This window comes from Anser brachyrhynchus, assembly GCF_964034855.1.
Source record: "Anser brachyrhynchus genome assembly, chromosome: 25".
NCBI lineage: Eukaryota > Metazoa > Chordata > Aves > Anseriformes > Anatidae > Anser > Anser brachyrhynchus.
In genome coordinates, this window is record NC_137718.1 from 7,705,761 (window position 1) to 7,726,763 (window position 21,003).

The 21,003-nt window shown below is 44.5% G+C and overlaps 1 protein-coding gene across 10 annotated transcripts in view; it reads right to left on the bottom strand.

The window, feature by feature from the left end:
* PKNOX2 (PBX/knotted 1 homeobox 2) overlaps positions 1-21,003 on the bottom strand; it is an 88,230-nt gene that overhangs the window by 16,954 nt on the left and 50,273 nt on the right. For 4 of the 10 annotated variants that reach the window (XM_080567888.1, XM_080567889.1, XM_080567887.1 and 1 more), the window contains exons 3-6: positions 19,267-19,351; positions 10,774-10,882; positions 5,342-5,481; positions 729-900 (exon numbers count right to left, since the gene is read on the bottom strand). In XM_080567888.1, the coding sequence (XP_080424014.1) occupies positions 729-900; positions 5,342-5,481; positions 10,774-10,857 (396 nt within the window). In that variant the 5' untranslated portion in view covers positions 10,858-10,882; positions 19,267-19,351. Of the gene's footprint in view, positions 1-728; positions 901-5,341; positions 5,482-10,773; positions 10,883-12,052; positions 12,154-19,266; positions 19,352-19,700; positions 19,853-21,003 lie in introns of all 10 variants that reach the window. The other 6 variants (XM_080567895.1, XM_080567890.1, XM_080567894.1 and 3 more) reach the window with 5 other exon arrangements.

The following is a 21,003-nucleotide window of genomic DNA, read 5'->3' on the forward strand; positions in this document are numbered from 1 at the left end:
TCAGGCGGGTGAAATTTCTTTTTGACCATAAAACCTGTTTGCGGAGCACTGGGTGAGAGTGATAGGACAGTGCTGTGGTCATGCCAACCCACACGCCTGCCATGGAGACCACGTATGGAGGCTTCCCGGAGAAAGTAATAGGATTTGGGGATGTACCCTAAGTCCCTGCAAGAGAAAAGCTCCATTCCAAGCACAGTCTTCTCAGGAAATGTTTCTGGTAGGAAATGTAGATTGCTACTGTGGGGAAAGTACCAAAAACAGCCCAAAGTGGCCCAAACCTTTGATATGCATCTCCTTTTCTGGAAAAAAACTCTTACTTTGCCCTGCTTGTTGAACAAGAGCTGCTCATGAGTGAGCTGAGGTGGTGACAGACAAGAAGGTAGATGGTATCACACGCTACACCAAAAAGAGCGATTCCTGCAAAGACTGCTGGTTTAGGGGCACAAACCAGCCATTAAGCTTGGCTGTTTCCAGATGCGTTGATTCTGTGGTATCTGTGCAAGAAAACTAGTCAAAAATTGGGCTGGAGTTTGTTCTTGCAGAGGATTTTATAGAAAAAGTCTCAGAGAAGGTCTTGGAGAAAAATCTCTCAGGGCCTATGGAGAACATTGCCAAGGTGGCCACTGCTACAATCGGATCCCCAAGTTGTTAGGCCCCAGTGACACGTTCCTCACCCCTACCCCCTCCTCAGCCCCCCAGGCCATACACCAAGCCTCAGCCCCCTCTACCAAGTTGTCCAGCTCGGGGTCATCACTGAAGAAGGGCTTGTGCTCCTGCTCCTGCTGGTGGACAAAGTTCTCGATGTCAACGTCAAAGCTGGCCGAGGTGATGCACTCAGAGCCCTGTGTCGCCTGCTCACACTTCTCAAAGAGCAGCGTTAGCAGCGGGAACAACGGGTGCCTGTGAAGGACAGAGAAGATCCCCCCATAATGTCAACTTCTTTTAGATCCCCCATCTGCTTTTACCCCACACCACCTATCTGTTCCCTCCCAGCCTGTAAGAGCCTGGTACTGCAAACCTCACTCCCAAGCCAACACTGACTGTGGTCCCTCTAGACCTTTTACAAAAATAAAAATAAAAAAATAAAAATTAAAAATTGCGAAATGCACCATCTTCTCCTCTAGGCATGGCTTCTCCTGACATCTTGGTGCTTCACAGCATTGCACCAGAGTCGTCTGTTTCAGAATTGTTTTGCAATGGGCAAAAAGCTTTGGCTTTGGGGCAGTTGCCTTGGCACTGGCTGCCATCCCGATGTCTTCGTGCTTCAGGAATTGACATCTGCACTGGGATCCAGGCCAAAAGGCACCCAAAAATATGGGTCATTTGGAGATGATGGGCAGGGAAGGGCTGGCATTTCTACACACCCATGACGTCCGTTTATGCCACAGATACCACTCGCTTCTGCTGCATGGGTTGCTACCCCATTGAGAGGGCTCTTTTCTCCTTCTTCGAGCACATTCGTGTCCGCACACAAAGGAGGAGTTGGGCCAAGTCCCTCTTCTTTCTCAACACAAGACCCCCTTCAAAAACAGGCTTGCCTTCCAGTTTGTGAATCCACAATTAGCTCTAACAGTGACACTAAATCGACGCAATATAAAATGCAAATATACGTGCTGCACCAAAACACGTGGCAAAGCAGGTGATGAAGACCAGGAGTTAGTGCCGCTCTCAGGGAGCCCCTCCAGTGGTGCAATTTTAAAAATATGGAAGTATTGGAGGCAACTTTCAGGAGAGGAAGGCAAAAGGCTGCTGCAGGGATTGTTCCTCCTGTGCGCAGCAAGGGCACGCCAGTTATCCCAGTGCAGCAGGGTTTGCCTCCTGGTCTCACCTCCTACAGAAAAGTACTCTGGGGGTGCCTCTAATACATACAGCTCTACAAAGTGCTGGGGAAAAAAGCAATTTTGGCCCAAAGGAGAGATGATTACCGCTCAATTCCAGGCTTCCTGCAGGTCTCTTCCAAACCAGAGTCAGGCGAAGGGGTTAAACCCCTCGGCTAAGTCTTCATTTGCAACTGCTAATACTGCAGCATATTATGGTCTAATCTGGCCTGATCCCGGTTTAATGCAAGATTTGCCAAGGCTGGAGAGGATGGGGAGGGTCTGGGGGGGGAATAATTCCATAATTTCAGCCACCCCGCTGGGGCTTAGCTGAGGGATATGAACAGCAAATTCCAAGCCGTGGTATGAATTATTGGCCTTATGAACCCATGGCTCGCAGCAGATGCCATTTCAAAAACCAATGAGGAAGCAAAGGCATGAACCCACCCTGCGCTAGTGAGTGAAATTATTGTGTTTTTTTTTTTTTTTTTGGTGGGGGAGTTGCATTTTGTAGCCCCTTTGCTTTGAGGATCTGCAGGTACCAAGAGGGATTAAAGCCATCACCAGCATCCCTGTACTCTTCTGTATTAATGATTGACCTTCACAAATTTCTTGCAGTGCTGGCAAGATGGGGAGGCAATGTGGCTGAGGGTATGATGGTTTGATTTTTATCTGGAAAATAAAATAAATAAATAAATACAAAATAAAATAATAAAAAATAAAATAAAATAAAATAAAATAAAATAAAATAAAATAAAATAAAATAAAATAAAATAAAAAACAAAACAAAACAAAACAAAACAAAACAAAACAAAACAAAATAAAATAAAATAAAATAAAATAAAATAAAATAAAATAAAATAAAATAAAATAAAATAAAATAAAATAAAACAAAGGTGGAATTGCAAACCCCCCAGGGGCAGGTTACGGGAGAGCATGAAGGCCCCTTTTTGAACAGTGTTGAGGAGCAGTGAAATTTGGATTTCTGCCATGAGCTGGGTGCTAAATTGTTGCAAATTCTTTTTCCTTTTGCATGAAAAAAATGCAGTTTTCTGCATTTCTAGCCTTCCTGTGGCTGCCAAATGTAGGGGAATGGTATGGGCACCGTGAGGCTTTGGCATTTTACATCTGGATCCCACCCTCACTGTGAAATATGGGATGGATATCCAGGATGTATGGGGAAACAGGGGTATTCTCCACACCACAGATGTTATGGAGGCAGAGATTCAGCCCTGTGGAACTGGGAAGAGTTTGGGGGTAGAAACACCTGCTTTGGCAGAATCTGCTTTTGCAAAAATCCGTTTTTTTGAGGGGCAATCCTCCGGATCTGGCCCCAAATGAGGTCTGTACTCAACTCAGCTGCCTGCCTTCCCACCCCATTTGTGCCCACCCCAAGCCAAGAGGGAATAAAAGTAGAAGAGCTTGTTCCGCAGTGGCATCGAGCAAATAAAAGGGCTGAACTGGCCTGACATTTTCCTGCAGGAGAGAGGTCGTTCGCAGCCACTAATAAAAAGGATTTGACACGGGCTAATAAAGAGAAATGAATTCCTCTAATGGCCTAATTTCGCACATTCAGCAGGGTGCTGCCTGCGAGCTGGCAGCGGGGCTGCAACGCAGGCACAGGGAGGGCAGCACAGCACAACATGCACTCGTATTCTTTCCCCCAGCGCCAAAATTCATTTTCTTTTTCTCCAAAAAAAAAGAAACAGGCTGCAAAGAAGCATGGACTTGTCCTGCTTGGAAATCCAGCACACAGAGCTCACGAGGGCAGTTTTCAGTGCCCGTTTCTTTGGGACATCATCTTTTGTTTGTCCAAAACCTGAAGTGATGCTGCTGGGGACCAGTCCCCACAAAGATGCTTGGCTGTCACCACACAAAGCAGGGAGGGGGTGGATTAGTTTTCCTTTTTCCTTTTTTTTTTTTTTTTTTAATGGGTGATAAGACTCCTGCTAGAGCATAAAACCTGGTGGTGACTTAGCGGCCACTCATCCATCGCCTTTTATATTTCCCGTTGCATTTTCCTGGCGATTTCCCTCCAAGTTGATTGACCAATGTGTACAGCCGTTGCCTTCTGCCTTTGTGTAATTACTGAAAATTAACAAAAATCCATTGCTTACGGTAGAGGATGCAGTACTGGGAACGTGGCATGTAGCCAGCTGCTAAAACACCTATTTGATATCTAATTACATATACATACTCTACATGAAAACTGTATAGGTTAATATTCAGATTTTGCACAGGGCTGAAACCCCACAGGCCATGTATGCAGCAAAACCGGTTCATTCAGTGTTCTTTTATACAAAAAAACATACTTCTGGGGCTAATTGTGGCTGGTACCAAAAAATGAGCACCTGGGTTTGGATGGCTGAGTCTACACATAGGACCAGCCAAGATGCCGCCTGCAATTTTGTCACCACTTTCCCATGTAGGAAATACACCCAAAATGGCATGTATGGCATTTTTGACCCATCAAATTAAGGCTGTTAAACCTCCAAAATATTTTTCAGTTTTGCAATAAAACCACACCCATGAATGCCGTGGAAATCCTTCCTTTAACCCAGCAGAAAGTCATTGCAGAGCTGCAAAAGAAAAAAGGTGTTTTTTTCTTCACTGATCCCTTTCCCTTTCAGGGCCGTTTGGACTCACTATATGTGAATATTTGGAGGTGAAATATTTTAATTTCTTAACTTCCAATCTGCAGGTTTTGGCTCAGGTGCCCCCAGAACCCCCCACAGGGCCCATGTGGCTCCACGCATCCATGAACCATAGCCCTGGCGGTTAACTGGGGGTTACTCTTAACCTTAAGCCTTATATAAGCCTTATTATATTATAAGATTATACATTACTGTTATATAAGTACTGTATACGTTACAATATTGTAATTAATTACATATCATATATAATTACATTACTTATTATATTATTTGCATAATTATATTACTTAGTACAATTATCCTACATTGCTGTATACATTATAGTATGATATATTATTATACCCACAGTGACAAAAAAGCAGACTGGAGGGGCCAAGGCATAGTCGCCCGAGCACTGTATGGATGCACAAACTGCATGTTTCAGGTTAATGTCTGTCTTTGCTCCTCCTGAGTGCTTTTTCTGCCTCAAATCGCAGAGTTTTGAAAAAAAACATCCGATTTGGGTATTCTGGTGGTGAATATTTCTCAGGGGGGACAGGTGCTGCTGAACACAGGGGATCCCATGGTGCTGCAAAACTAGTTCCACAAAGAAGCTCCACCACTATGCAATATTATTGATAGCTATTATTGCTAAAAAGGAGCTAATTGCTAATGAACACATTCCTGTGCATTAATTAATGTGTTTGAATATTAGCAGGTTAGTAATGCATTATAATAATTAATGCATCAGTGAGTTGCTGCATTACCCAATGCGTTAAATCAATGCATTACTGACTCAAGGCATTCACGAGACTAAGGAATGCATTAATGAAATCATGCATTCAGTGATGCACTAATTAATTAATGCACACTGATGTTGGCTTGCATCACCTGTAGACGGCTCGCTTGTCGGCCTCCAGCTGCGCCTGGGGGTCACCAGCTGCAGTGGGCACGGGTGCGTTGGCGGCCGCTGGCGTGGTGGTGAGGTGCACTGGCTGTGCCTTGGTGGGCTGCTGGGCTGTGGCCGTCATCTGGGAAGGAAGGAAAGGAAGGAAGGAAGGAAGGAAGGAAGGAAGGAAGGAGGGAGGGAGGGAGGAAGGAAGGAAGGAAGGAAGGAAGGAAGGAAGGAAGGAAGGAAGGAAGGAAGGAAGGAAGGAAGGAAGGAAGGAAGGAAGGAAGGAAGGAAGGAAGGAAGGAAGGGGGAAGGAAAGGAAGAAGGAAAGAAACACAAAAATGGGGTTTATTGCACTTCTCCTGCTCACGTCGCCCAGCTTGAGCATCACTGAGTTTGGCAGCAGGATTAGCACTTATTCCACTTCATGGGGGAGATACAGTCAGACCTGCAAGGGAGAAAGCTTGATGTCTTCCTCAGTGCACCATGAGCACAGCAGACACGGGGGTAATTTGTTAGGGGGAAATGCAGGTGCTCTGACCTCCTCTCTGCAGAAGCACTCAGAAGTCCCTGATTAAATCGGCTGCAACATTTGTCTCGTGACTGAACAGAGGCTGCTCAAAGCAAGAAGGTGTGAGTCTCTAGACACACAGGCAGTCTGCTTTCTTCAAAAATTATGGGAGCCTCTTCCAACTCTCTGGTGTGCTGAGCCCAGGGATGAGTCATTTTAGCAAAGCAAGCAGCCAGACAGAAAAGCAACTTTTTTTTGGTTCAAATCACCTGCCTTTATTGCCGATGCAGCCCCAGAAGGCTGCTGGGACGGGACGCACAATGCACCAGGGTTGAAAATCTACCATTAAAATTATGTCTGCTATGTAATAAATGGCTCTGCTAACTAATGACTTGCTTTTAAAAAGTGCGCAATTATTTTAGTTAAATAAATGTGAGTTTAATATGTGAGACGAGTCTGCACCAGCACACATGCAAATCACTTCACATCCAAAACATCCATGCCCATGTGCACAGGATGTGTTTCCTTATTTGCACATGCTTGTGCACACATTTAAGGGTAATTTCCATCTAAGCTTAACATTGCATTAGAGAAATCTGCATTGGTTCCTGCCAGACTGCAGATGGGTCTGACATACACCATGCAACATGTTGCTTTACAAGATTCAGTTTAAAAAAAACAAAAAAAAAACCTGGGGGAGAAGTTCGATCTCTTTGGGTTCAAATGCATCAGCACCCCCAGCTCTCCAAACTTGTCCAGTTCTCAACTCAAAATCCCAGTGTAAAATTAATGCACAAAGTGGATGCTTTACCTGCTCTCATGCTGAAATTCTAAAAATTAGCATTTGCCCGTTTTCCTCCATAAATCTTCTATCCTCCACCAAGCTGGGTAGCAAAAAGAAACCTCTGTGTCTTGCTAAGTATTTTATATATGTATATAAAGACTTGTGTGTATATGTGCAGATGCCCACAGTTGTCTCCAGCGAAACTCACCCTTATAGTCAGGGTCTTGGCATGGAAAAGCAGATTTCTCACCTCGATTAAAAGCTGCGTAAACCCACGTTGGGCCCAACCTGCGGCACCCATTGGTTCTAAAATGTTTGACTTTAATATCTCCTGCCTGACCTTTCACTGCTGCTACGGCTCTTGTTAATCACTGTTATTGTTCATAACTCCAAAGTTTGGCTCCTGTAAAGTCGCCTAGCACCATTTAATTTCGAATGCTCCCAACACAGAAGTAAGCTGCTGGACTGCCTTGATTTCCCTCCGTCTTCTCTCCCCTGGGAGAATACATGGTTTTGGGTAAAAAAGTGGGGTTCACCCTATCAGTTTGGGTTTCTGTCTTCTTTTTTTCCCAATTTCTAACTAAAACCAAAATGCAAGTATTGCATTTGCACGGCACTCTGGCTGTGCCATGAAATACCTCCCCTTCCTCTTTTCTCATTTTTCCCTTTTTTCCTCCCTGCTAGCTCCACTGAGAATTACTTTACATTTTTGGGGGGGAAATGGCTTTTTTTTTTTCCTTTTCCCCTTTTTTACTTTAACATTCATTTACTGGGACGTAGAAGCCCATTTCGTGTCCTCGCCGGCAGTCGGAGCCCCAAAATCCTGCCAAGTTGGCTGTTTGCAGCTGAGTCTGCAACTAATTGGGCTATTACTCACAAAAAAGCCTCCTCTGCGGCTGTTTCGAAGCCATTACCTCACCTTGGACTAAAGAAAATAATCCCCGCGCCTAATGCAACCTCTGATGAACAGCCCGGCCGTGCCAAGTTGGCGGAAAAAAATAGGAGAGGTTGCTCCAATGCAAGTGTTTGCAGACGGATGGGGGTGCCGGGCAGGGAGGAAGCCAAAAATACGGCTGAAAGGGGCTTTACAGGGATAAGAAGGGAAGAAAAATGCAGCCGGTTTCCGTCCCAGGAGCATGAGCGTCTCCATGGTGGGAAAATGGGGAGAAAATGCAGGAAAACCTGGGAAAAAGGGTCTGGATTTAGGTAGAAGTGCAGGAAACAGAAAAAATGCAGATAGGGATGTCGTGCCTGCATTCTCGCCTCTGAGATGTCCTGCCCAGTAAATGCTCAAGTTTCCCACACAAGCTGCATCAGTGCAATTTTTTTTTTCCTTCCAGAAAACAGCCGAAAATATGCACGAGAAAAAAAATGTAAAATATCCCTGTGCTTTCGTAAGACTCCTGGTTAAAGCCAGGGGTGAATTCTGAGCTGAGGGAGCATCAAGGATTTCTGCAGCATCACTTGCTGCATCACCTCCCAGTTATATTTGTATTTATATTATATTCCTCTTTTTTTGGTTCTTTAGGAAGAAAAAGCTTTGCCAGAACCAGTGGCTGCTCGCCTGGCTCCCTGTCGGTGATCCAGGGTGTCTCACAGGTAACTGCAGCAATCCCTTTTGCTTCACAGTTTTGAAAACTACGGTCAAAGTAGTCCTATAGTATGTCAAGTCCTGAAAGCAACCACGGTGAAAGTCTTCAGGTCAAGGCAACCTGCTAAATTAGCATTATTTACCTTATTCATCAGCATTTCACAGTGAAATTTCTCAGTGTAATTGCGTGAAATCCAGATGCCATTAACGCTGGTTCCGAGCCCAAAATGTGCCAAGGACACCGGCGTGTGTGTGTGTGTCAGGCTGATCCTAGGGAAAATCGACATCTCCACCCAACGTGTGTGTGTGTTACTGATCCTAGTGAAAAATTGACATCTCCACCCAATTTTTAAGCTGCAACAACAGTAGAGCTTCTGTTTTTGTCTGTGATATATCAGACACCATCCACAAAACACTTTTTCAGGGCAAGCCTTCTTTCATCATTTTCTGTGATGAAAATGAGAATGTATTTTTAAAACAACCTCTTTTTGCTAGCTATATTTGTCCAGTTTTGACAATGAAATGGCTGATGACTTTCTGTTGTTTTTTCTTTTTAATTTATTATGGAAAACACACGGATTTTTATGCAGACTCCTTATTTCCAACAGGTAGAGTCACTTGGCGAGCGTGATCACGGTATAAATTACGCTCTGTGTTATATGCTGGTAGCAGAACCAGGTGATTATTACAGCATATTTTTCCTCTGAAAGGCAGCTTTTTCCATCACTTCTTCATTTTTGCACGTTTCCGACAGTGAGGTTGATTGCTTGCACGGCCTCTGCAGTAACAATATTAATGCAAAGCTCCCCCAAACCCATTTTTTAGTATTTTTCTCCCCAGGATGGTCCCCTTGGTGAGGGGAGCTTTGCAATGTTGGTTGTAGCTCTTGTAATTGATGGTTCAACTTGTTTTCTTATTTACCACTGACCTCCCCATCTCTGCCCCATCTTTGGGAAGAGGAATAAACATGCAATTTGCTTTTCCAAAACCAAGAAATACCAAATCCTTCCATTTTCAGGTGAAGAGATCACAGCAGCCACAGCATACAGGAAAAACAAAACAAAGCAAAACAAACAAACAAAAAAACAACACAAAGTGCTCTTCACAGCAGCATTTCCTCTAAATTCCCGAAAACGAAGAAAAAATGCTTGAGCAACCCCCTCAATAGGATAAAAAAGAAGGTGTTTGGATGGCAACGGTCCCAAGGGCCCCCATATGCAACATTTTAAAAGAAAACGGGGGCGCAGAAGGGACAGGGAAAGGTATAGGGGATGTCTCTGTAGGATGCCATGGAAAAGCTCGGCTATTTTAAAAGTCCCTTAAATTGCCCATTAGGACTAAATCGGTGTCCCTGCTCCCTGCTGCGTAAGCGAGAAAGGCACTGCGTTTCGACAGAGAGGCACTAAAAAAATAGGAGAAAGTGGGAAAGAAAAAAAAAAGAAGCTCCGAGCGGAGCAGTGGAGCGAGCAAATGATGACACAGAAGTTGGAGGAGCCATAAAAGCCCCACCGAGGCGTCATTTGCAAAAGTGACCTTTTCCCACCGAAGGAGACAAGCAGAAAGGAGGCCCGGGTGGCTTCGGGGGAGCGTAAAACTCACGGCAAGGCAGCAATTTATTTATTTTACTTGCAGAGAACGGTCTCTATTTTTTTTCCTGGGGGGGATTTTCTGTTTTTGCAGCAACACCGGGATACAAATGGTGGAGAAACGCAGCAGGGCCATGCTTTGCAGCAAATGCCCCTTTCAAAATGGGGAAAAAATAATGATTTCCCATAAAAGCCCTAAAAAACTGCCTTAAACATGGTGCCAGTTCAGTGCTTCATCCAGATCATTCACGTTCAGTCTCTGCAGATGGTCACTGCACCCCAAATCAGAAATATGGATTTACCCCCAAAAAGTTTGCAGTAGGCTGTGAGGAGTGGGACCGTCCCCAAAATCTGACCTCAGTAAAGCCCAAATCCCCACATCCAGCACATTGGGGTGCTCCGTCTGAGTTTCTCTTGGAACAAATTCCTGTTCTTATAATAGCTAACTCTGTAATGACGCTTGGAAAGGAGGTTATTTGACCCCTTGGAGCAACATTGTAGATGAAGTCTTTTTTTCCCTGAGACGGATTGCCAAAAGTGCCGTAAAATCAATCAAAATGCCATTCAAATTGCCTCAAAAGACACTTTACTGCAAAATATTGACACTGCACTGGGAGACTGGACTGGACGGGGGCACTCATTGCATCAACAGAGGCAAGACGCACACCCCAAGAATGCCACCAAGAAAACCCTGCAACCCCAAAATGAGGCAAAAAATGGGGGAAGAAACAACAACAACAAAAACACAAGGGGGTTTTCCCCAGATCCTTTAATACTGCAACCTGGGATGCAGTGAGAGGGGTTTCATTTTTGCCAGTCTCCAAAATGAAGAGTTTGGGATGAAATATTTTATACTGATCATATTTAGCAAGGCAGGGTAAATAATGCATGGGAAGATGAGCTGGGCTGGGGGTTACAGAGAGTTTTTTGGGGGGGCACAGGTGCTGGGGGACACTCACCTGTGGGGTGTCTTGGTAGGGAGGAGGGGGCACCGTCTGGGTGGCCATCATCGTCAGAGCCGGTGCCGGGGAGACATGGTGCATCCTGGGTGGGAGTCACATCGAGAACCTGAGGGCAAGAGAAATGCTGCTGGATTAAGGGGAAAACTGTTCCCCAAACCCTCCCAAAAGGAAAAAAAAAAAGACAGAAAGGAGAGGTAACATCCCTCACATGAGCACACAGTGCTCCCCCAGCTAGTCCCTGGAACAAACACAAGATGACTTGATGACCCTTAACTTGATGATTCATTGAGATCTGCGATTTTGGATGAGAAATGCCTCCAGGGCAAAGTGAAGAGGGCTATTGGTGAGGTGACCTTCCCTGGGGAGTGGCCAGGTGAGAGCAGAGCTCTTGGAAATGATGGCTGCAATTAGTGGAGCTCATTGTGATTTCCCCCATGTGAACCCCGGTGCATCCAGGGCTTTGCTTTCCACCCCTTACTCCTATAGCTATGTGCCTATATGGAGACTTCCATTCCCTTTTCCAGTTATTCCTCCTTTTGGGAAGCGGGAAGGGAAGTCAAAAATGCAAAGTCTTCTCTTTCCTGAAACTACATACCAAAAAAAAGAACAACCTAAAAAATGATGTCTCTTCGCCTTTTGCCGCCATGGAGTAATGCTGTATGCTCAACCCATTGCACACTCAACTTATGTTGAGTATCCGATGTTGGGTTGACCAACCCAGTTGCCTCTTATGTTGAGTTGACTGACCCCATGGCAATTGAACACACAGAAATGAGGAAAGTAGATTCAAATCCTTGCTTGATTTGAGCTAGGGAGAGAATCCTGATTGCACAGGGTTGCACACCCCAAATGGACATTCCTGAAGCCAGGGGCAGGCTGAGATATGCTCTCCCCTCAACCTCTCCTGAAGTTGCCGTTCTTTCTGCAAATGCATACCTATTTGGCGGGGGGGGGGGGGGGGGGGAGAGGATGGAACAGAGTTTTTTTGGAGGTATCTTCAGGCCCCATGGCAACGGGCAAAGAAGAGAGACACTGGGACGGGACAAATATGCAGAGGAGCTTTTGGCTGGACACTATCTCCAAGGTAGACCTGATGGCCAAGAGCAACCAAAGAAGCAGGTCTTTGCTCAGAAATGCCTCTTTTCTTATGATTTGGTTGCAGATGGAGGGTGGCTTCAAAAATCAAGCCAATAAACTTGCTAAAATAAATAAATAAATAAACAAGCAAGCAAACAACAAGCCAACCAACCTAAAAAAAAAAAAAAAAGCAACCCACCACCATCCTGGGTCCTCTCTGAGGCTCTGAGCTCTGTATTGAGCAAATTCACAAAGCCACCTGGCGAAATCTCCCCAGAGCTTCCAAAGGTGCATTTCTCCCTGCAAAACAAGGCACAGCTCATTTTTGTCAGAGATGATATCTCTCAAAGGCTTCGCCTGGTCGCTCTGCCTGTCATTGAGCTGTGCTGGCTTCTCGTCTGGAGAGGAGCCCCATGCAAAGTCCTCTGATATTGCCAACGGATCTACCAGTAAGTAGCGATAGAGCTGCTTCTCCAGTGCAACGCTGACCTGCGGGAAGAAATGTTCTCACCCAGGGCACAAGAGCAGAGGTGGGTTTGGAGTCTTCAGATCAGTCCCCACAGTCATTCAGCGGTAGATCTGCAATATTCTAGTCTTCTTCATGAGGCTTTGGGCTTTATAGGAACCACAGGGCACCAAGAGCACAGGTGGCCATGCCCATGTGGAAAGCTGAGTGCTGTCTACATGGCACAAGTGTCAACCACCCTTATTGTTTTGAATGAATAATTAAAAAAAAAAAAAAGCAATGTGTAATTACTTATCACACACTTTGCACTAGTATGGTGCCCCACGAATAGCTTATTAGGAGAGCACACCCAAAATGCTGTGCATTGGGAAGGCAGAGTGGGGTCCTTGCATGACACAAACATCTTGAAGGCGGCTATTGTATTTATGGGATTAAAACCCTAGAATCATAGAATCTCCTGAGTTGGAGAGGACACATGAGGATCATTGAGTCTAAGTCCTGAAATGATGCTTTTTATCTTTTTTTCCTCTAGCAAAATTATCGGCTCCTTGCAGCTTAGAATCTGTGGGGTCAGATGTTAAAATTCGGTTTGCGGCTCAAGCATCCCCATCCTCAAGAGGCAGTGCAAAAGCCCCTGGGGGAAATGGCCTCACCAGAAATAGCTGCAGCCGGGAGAAAAGCAAAGAGCTCAGCATTCTGCCAGTCCAGACATCTTGGTGGGAGGCTAAAAAAATAGAACACACACCCAGAGACGGATATTTTGGGGGAAAAACCCTGCTTAGCATCTATTGTTCATGCTTGGAGCAAGCCTACCTTTAGCAGGCCGCAATTTATTACAGGGTGCGGGCTTTTTGGCTGAATATATTCCCAGAAGGTGGCAGTCCGGAGCCCAATTTAATTGCTGAATATCATCTAACCTGCTCACTAAATCAAGCCGTTCTTTGAGGCTTTAAGGGCGTTGATTTGTTTGGAGAATAGGACTTATAGCCAAATATAAAAGGGGATAAAAATGAGAGACAGCTGTTGCTGATAGCGGTATATTTATCTCAGGGAAACAAATGCACTTGGGTGCCGTAAATATCCGGGGAAGTGGCTGGCGCCCACGGGAAGTGCCGGACGGGTGCCTTGTGTGGGAGCCCCCAGCCATGAATCTTGGGATAACAGTGCAAAGCTGTCAGCACTTTCCTGCAGCCCCAAAGATTTACTGGCAGCGAGGCGCTTCTTCTAAGCACAGGGACGGTTCAAAAGCTGCTATACTATGCATTAATCCTTATTTTTTTAACATCTTCCACCCCCCCAAATGATTTTAAGTGAGTGAGCTCTTTGCTATAGTCATCCAGATGACGAAAAGAGAAACGGGAGGATGCACAGAGCAACACCCAACCCTACCAACACCTTGCAGACCAGCTCAAGCAAATGGTCACATCTTGGGCGATCAGTGAATTTTCAGGGAGCCGACGAGGGCAGGAGTAATTGCAGCCCCCTCACAGGGCATCATGTGGAGCAGAGAATTTTTGAGCAATAAAGTCAATAAATGCTCTTTTCATTTCCAGAAGGGGCAGTACTTTAGGTTTTGGCAGCAACCTGAGATCAAAGTATCCTAAATTTCCTTATGAAATAAAAAATATTTCAGCTACCACTGAAACATTGCCATTGAATTGGAAATGTATTTCCCGAAGAGCTTGTGTCTACCTAAAAGAGTCGCAGCTCAGAAAGATTTATAGGCTGCTTTTTGCCAGCCATATATTATCTCTTCTTTCAAATTAAAATAATTACAATGAGTTGAGAAGTCATCTTTTCACAGTGGCCGCTGATGCTTCAAAATGTTTAAAAAAATCCGAGTATCGCCAACAGTCGTCTGCCATCCTGGAGGTGAAGAGGAAATAATCCCTGACCTGCGCGATTAGCAGAATTGCTATAAAACTGTATTAGAAATAGCACCGAATGTGAAAAAAACCATGTTGGATTCCACGTTACCATTTTCTGTGGATAACATTAATATTAGCTTTGCAAGATACAACTGTTGTTTCCAAACCAATGGAAAGTAGGGATCATTTTTTCCAGCTAATTCAACAGCTTCTCCCCTGCAGCATGTGATTCATAAGTGAGGATTCAAAGTGGAAAACCATAAAGCCAGGTTTTCATGCATTTCCCTTTCTCTTCCCAAAGTTGCAAAATTATTCAAGGCACTTGACTGTGTTTTTCCAGCCACAGGAAGGTATTTCAGTGTATTAGTGGAAGATTACCTTTCTAAAAGGTGTTTAAACTGGAGGTTCGCAACGATGGTGTGTTAGTCATGCTCCGCAAGGGGCTACAAGTTTTTTATGCCACTGTCTTCACAGAGGGGTTACGCATGCTGATGTTTATGATATATGCATTCATTATATGTGTATATAAAAGTTAAAATGAAGAAATACGGCTGACAGGAAGGGAGAGGAACCTCCAGAGAACTATACATCTTGCTCTGAAGCACGAGCGAGGACAGGTTCACCCTCTGCGGGTGACAGCATCCCTCTGCTTGCCTGTAAAGTGAATCGGGAGCGACTCTCCACCCCCGAACACTGAATTTCTATCTGCTGTCTGAACCTCCCCCTGCCGCCAACCTTCATTGTCAAAATTCACCTATCTCCCTGAAAGCAAAAGTTTCCAGCTGCAGATGAACACCATCTTTTCACAAGCTGTTAAAGTAACCCCCTACTGCCACCCTGAGCTCACTAAAAACACACCTGATGGTATTAAATGGTCAAAAATGGGGAACAAACACATTTTTCAAGATATTACCCATTCTTAGTTGATTCTCATGATTCCTCTGTACCAAGTGGGCTTGCATGATGCCTCATTACAGATATGTGCCAGAAATAGCACTAGGCCAGCAAATACATATATAGATATATATATAATATATTTTAAATGCTGACCTTTGAAATATTCCTGACATCCCATTATTGAGTTATTTCCCAAAGCAAAAAAAAATGACAAACCAAGCCTGGGCTTCCGCTGTTGCCATGGTCTAAAGAAGGTTGGGATTTGGTATTTCTTCATGATAAACTCCTTTTCTTCTCTTAGAAAAGTTATTGACTGATACGTAAGCACCAGTAAAAGGGAGAGGGACACGCTGCACTGCTGGGGATGCCAAAAAACACTTGCCGAAAACCAACTGACTTCCCCACAGGATGGGAAATCTCTCCCCTGGCGGGGAAAAGAATGTTTTGCATTTGCAAATCGCCCCCAGCTCCAGCTGCATGGAAAGGAGTAGGTGTGGGAGGGGGGAGCTGCTGTGGTGCATTTCTGATGAGAACAACAATTACTGCTAAATATTTCTCTTCTCTCCGAAGATACCCATCCCCGCTGCCGACTAAAATGCTCCAGGGATATCTCTGCAACATAAACACAAGAATAAAACCTGCAAGAGCCAGTCAGAGCTTTAGTAGACAAGGTTAATGTACCTTGAACGGCAGCATTAAACAACTTTGTTCTTTTTTCAAGTGGAGAGCTGAGATACCTACACACATTTTAAAGTGTTACTTTTATAGAGGGAGACCATTAAAGCACCTTCCAAAAAAAGCTGGCACAGGGAAACATCAAAGAGGCTTCTTCAAAGTAACATGAAAATACTTGAATTTTGGGCAATACAGCCCCTAGCCCAGCAAAAGTTCCCAAAAGAGCAGATTGAGAGTTTTTTTCGGAGGGCAAATTGAAAGCCTTTGAAGTGAAATGTAGCTGATGATCCCAAAAATGCGCACACTTCTTCTTGCCGGACATGAATTGTCCGGTAAAAGGTTCTGATTACTTGGAGAGTATTAACAAAAATAGGGAGCGAATTAATTTTCTAACAGTTCTTCGCTGCAAGCAATTAACTGTGAATAATCTATGATCAAAATCTTGCCCGATGCTTTCAAAACTTGCCTTGCACACTTCACTTTTGACTGCAACCTGCTAATCCCATGACAGAGGAACTGCTCCGCAGCCACATTTCCAGCACCCAAACACCAAATTTTGATCCCACACCAGTCCCAAAATGGGAAGGTTTCACCCCAAAGTCCCAGCCAGGTTCAGACCTTGTCACAAAGCTTTTTGGAGGTCAAAGTTAATCCTGTTCAGCAGAAGTTTAACTGTCAGCTACATTTTTCCATCCTGCAGTCCATCACCAATTTCTCAGCCGGCGCAAACATTGCAAAGCATGGATCATACCAGCACTGGTGCAAAAGCCAACCCTGATGCTCCAAAGATCCTGGCAAAGATCTGACCACAAACTACGCAGTCAGGAGCAGATAACAGGCAATGGCTTTTTGCAACCATTGCTGCAGCCCGTAAACATCCCGTGAGTGACAGTGCAGTTTGTAGTAACACCTTTTTGGGGTGTCCATGCTTGCAGTTTTCACACAAATCTCACAACACCTCTGTGAATGATTACAATGAGTAAATGCCAGTGGAAACCCACTTTTTGGTCAGATTGCAGGAATTGGATTAAAACAGCCCACCTACCCTGACTTCAGAAATGCGGGCGGCGAGACATGCACAGGAACCAAAGCAGAGATTTCCCTGGTTGTGGAAAGCACCAAAAGCAGCGTAATGCTATGGCACACCTATAAAACCCTTTCCTCACTCAAAGCTGCCTTGTTTCTTACTAAATTCTGCTAACACGCTTGTGAATTTTCCCTTTGGGAGAGGGAAAGAAATCCCTTTGGAGCCGGCTGTTTTCTTCTTTCCCATATGGCAGATAAATCAGAGCTCCCAACTCGCTGAGTTTCTGCTTCACATCCCTCTCCTGCAGCTCTCCGTCTTCTCCCTGTCTTGCCTCCCCCATGGAAATGGGTGTGGATTTTTACTTTTTTTTTTTTTTGGTAACTGTATAATTCCTGATGAGAAATGGCTCTCCAGACCACAAGACACAGTGAGGTTTTCCTTGACAAAAAGAAATTCCAGGCTTTCTGGCATCAGCAGAGTGCTGTCCATGTCCCAGAACCAATACATTGCAGCTTCTGCTACTGAAACTCAACCCAGACATCAATGATTGTGATGTGAGCCACTAGATTAATTGCCCCAATTTAAATATCTTTCATTTGCCCATTTGAAAGCTTTTCTTTCCCCATATTTCCAGCCTTCATGACATAAGAGCAGTTTGAGACATGACATGGTGATTTATACAGTCTCCAGCTAACTAGGGAGTTACAAATAGTTTTGAGCTCCTTTAAGCATGTTTGATATTTAATACAGTCTCTTCTCCATTTACTCTAAATGGTAGACCCCAAAATATGTGAGATAGCATATGAAAAAAGCCTGGTTTGAACTCAGCCCAATAAATGAAATGTGTACAAAACAAGACTGCGAAGTGTTTAGGGTGTGAAATGTGCCATTTTTTTTTTGTACAGTGAAAAAAGGCACAACCTGGCCTCAGAGCTGCATCTCTACAGTTGTGCAGGCTTCAGGAGGAAAGTGGAAAAGGGGTTGTGCCTGGAAAGCATGGGGGCCAAGGGGAAACACCGTCTCAGAAGGTGGTTTTGGAGTAGATAATTTCTATCATTAACTGCCGAGAGCAACATCAGCCTTCTGCTCCAGAAGGTATCGAAGCATGCGCTCAGCATCATGTCTTTCCGTACCTTCAGTGCGATATGTCTGCATGCCCTCGCCACAGTCTGCTGCATATATTGGGTCTGGCCTCCTTGCTGGAGGCCAGGCTGTGTCCTCCATGGGCATGTGCTCATGTTTTCCATAGCCTTGGCTTCCTCCAGAGGAGCAACCCAACGTCCCCAAAGCACACTGTAGGGCACTGAGCCCTATAAGCACCAGGCAGCTCACATCAAAATGCTCATTGCAAAAACAGCATCAAGGCATGGAGGATCGCCCCCAAAAGAAGTCCATGTGGTGACCCCAAGCCCTCATTATTAACCAGAGAAGCGTTTTCAAGGTCAACCCAACCTGCACCTTTAATAGAAATGGGGCAAACCCACATCTGATCTGGAATTATGAGAAATTCAGCCACTTCATCACACACTTAATGCCATTTTTTTGGCCGAGGGAAGGTCACTGGTGAAAACTGGGGGTAAAAGGGCAGTCCAGGGAAAATAGTCCTGCCATTATTGGCTGCCATTTATTAAAAGTGCTGTCAGAGTAGGCAAAACTCAAAGAAAAGAAGCCAAAGGTCTTGCACTGTGCTCTGCCATGCAGCAAACCAAGTAAAGCTTCACTTTGAGCTGGAAGAACAGAAATAGCTTTGGGGTTTTCCCCTGAGATGCTCCCACTCTAATCTTCACTGATTTAGGAAGAGATAAAGCACCTTTCCAGGACATTTACACAACTCAAAAGGAGCACCTCCGTTTTCAGTCTATTTTGTTAACGACCAAAGATTTCTCTTTGCTCCGTTAGGAGGAAAGTTGCAGCCAACCAAGATTTATTTTCTTTGTCACCCTCCGGGTGCTTACAGTTTTGGCACAGAGCAAACACATTTGTCACTCCGTCAAGCCCTAATTTTAGTGATTGGGGCTGACTAAAGAACTGTGAGACCCTTGGTTTCATGTACATCTTATTTTAAGCTCTGTGTTTAAGTTATTTTTAACTGGTGACCATTTCTCCATATCCTACTGATCTGCCAATATTTTGCAGTGATAACACCCATATTTTGGGTATTTTTACACAGAAATCTGTGTTTTACTCTAGGCTAGCCATGGCTTTATGGCTTTTAACAACGTGTTCTCAATACTTGAGCTTTAAAGCAAGATTCCCTGCACTGCCTGATTTCTAAAATAAATAAATAACAGAAAACTCAGCAAAAATATATAATCCCCCTCTAAATGCTCATGGAAGAAGGGAAGAGGCAACTTAATTACAGGGGTACCAGAAAAGAGCAGAAATCCCCCAAATAAAGCCCCACTGAGGTCACAACTCACCATGTCCCAGTCAATTAATACATATCATTGCCCAATTAATATAAAATGAAGCCACTTTACCGTTTGGGGGGTGCTCAGGGAGCTGCTGTCCTTCAGGTGTTCTCCCCCAGCCCCAAAAGCAAGACTTCTGGGTATGGGTCACGACCTGCGAAAGTAAACAGTGAAATATTGAATACTGAAAGAAAACAATGAAATGAAAAGATTAAACATTAAGCAGAGGATGAAGCTTTCTGTGCTAGGTCCTTTGGCATCATCAGTGAAGCCACCGTGGCCATCGTCGATAGGCAAGTCTGCTCTTATAGCATGTTTTTTGCAGGACGGGGCAGAAAGCAGAACCAAGGAAAATACAGGTGGGAATAGCCCCTTGGAAAAGCTTTCCCCCCTGGGAAAGCTGGGCCAGTGGCTGAGCTAGATCAGACCCCAGGGACATGCCCAGGCAGCTCTGGACATCTCCAAGGAAGGACAAAAATAAATCAGAGTTTTAGGGGGCGAACCAAGATGTGTCTGGAAAATGAAGACGTGCTTGTTGCCAGTATATCCACAAAGGAATATCTGCCAGTATGTCCTGTCCTGTCCCTTGCTGCTCCTCACTGGTGGCAAACCCCCGGCACGGGATCTCACAGTGGATTAGCAGTACGATCTGGGTCTGAAATGGAGAAAATAGGGGAAAAGCTGTGAAGCTGCTGCTGCTGTTGGCCATGCCCCTGTTTTGCACTGGCTGTCACCATCCCTGGGGTTAATTATAATCATTGCTTGAGTGTAAATATGCCTTTTACACTCCAGCTCAGACAGCGTGAATTAGGAAAAAAACATTAATTCAAAAACAAGGAGAGCTGGATCAAGAGGTTATTTAATAAGCAAAAGTCCATACAAATGTTAGAGATGATGCTGCATCTCCCAAGGATCTGGTTTTTAAGGAGGCTGAGATTGGGATTTCTAGGTCCATCCAACCAGATCAAGTGGCAAAATTTCCGTGCCTAAATGGGATTTAGCTGCCTAACCCACTTAAGCATGTCTGCAAATTACTGTATTTCTCAGTTCAGCTTTAATTATCTCACTAAATGCCTTCACAGATCTCCCTCTCTGCAGTGCTTCCCATGTCAAAAAAAAAAGAAAAGAAAAAGGAAAAAAAAATTAAAAAAGGAAAAGAAAAAAGAAAAAAGAAAAAAGAAAAAAGAAAAAAGAAAAAAGAAAAAAGAAAAAAGAAAAAAGAAAAAAGAAAAGGGAAAGGGAAAGGGAAAGGGAAAGGGAAAGGGAAAGGGAAAGGGAAAGGGAAAGGGAAAGGGAAAGGGAAAGGGAAAGGGAAAGGGAAAGGGAAAGGGAAAGGGAAAGGGAAAGGGAAAGGGAAAGGGAAAGGGAAAGGGAAAGGGAAAGGGAAAGGGAAAAACAACAACACAGGAGAAGGTCTGTAAGGGCAACTTAAAATTTGGCAAATTGGTGCTAGTCCTTGGCAAGACAGTAACCAGAGACCCACCAAAATCAAGAAAAAGATATGTGTTGCCTAAAACCTTGTGCATGTCAGACAAAAAGTTGGACTGAGTAATGACTGGCGTGGCCATGAATGCCTTTTGCGTGTTTTCTGAAAAAAAAAAAGTGAGCAAAGTGCCATTCCTGGAAACCTGGACAACATCGAGGCCTCCAACAGATACTGGAAGCAAGTGGGTTATTTCAAGGCAAAACCAGGCAGTAGGAGACAAAACTCCTCAGATCTCTGAGATATATACACAGATATACATCACCTCTAGATATTACCTCTATCTTAGGTGATAAATATCACCTAAGATCTCCAATATATGT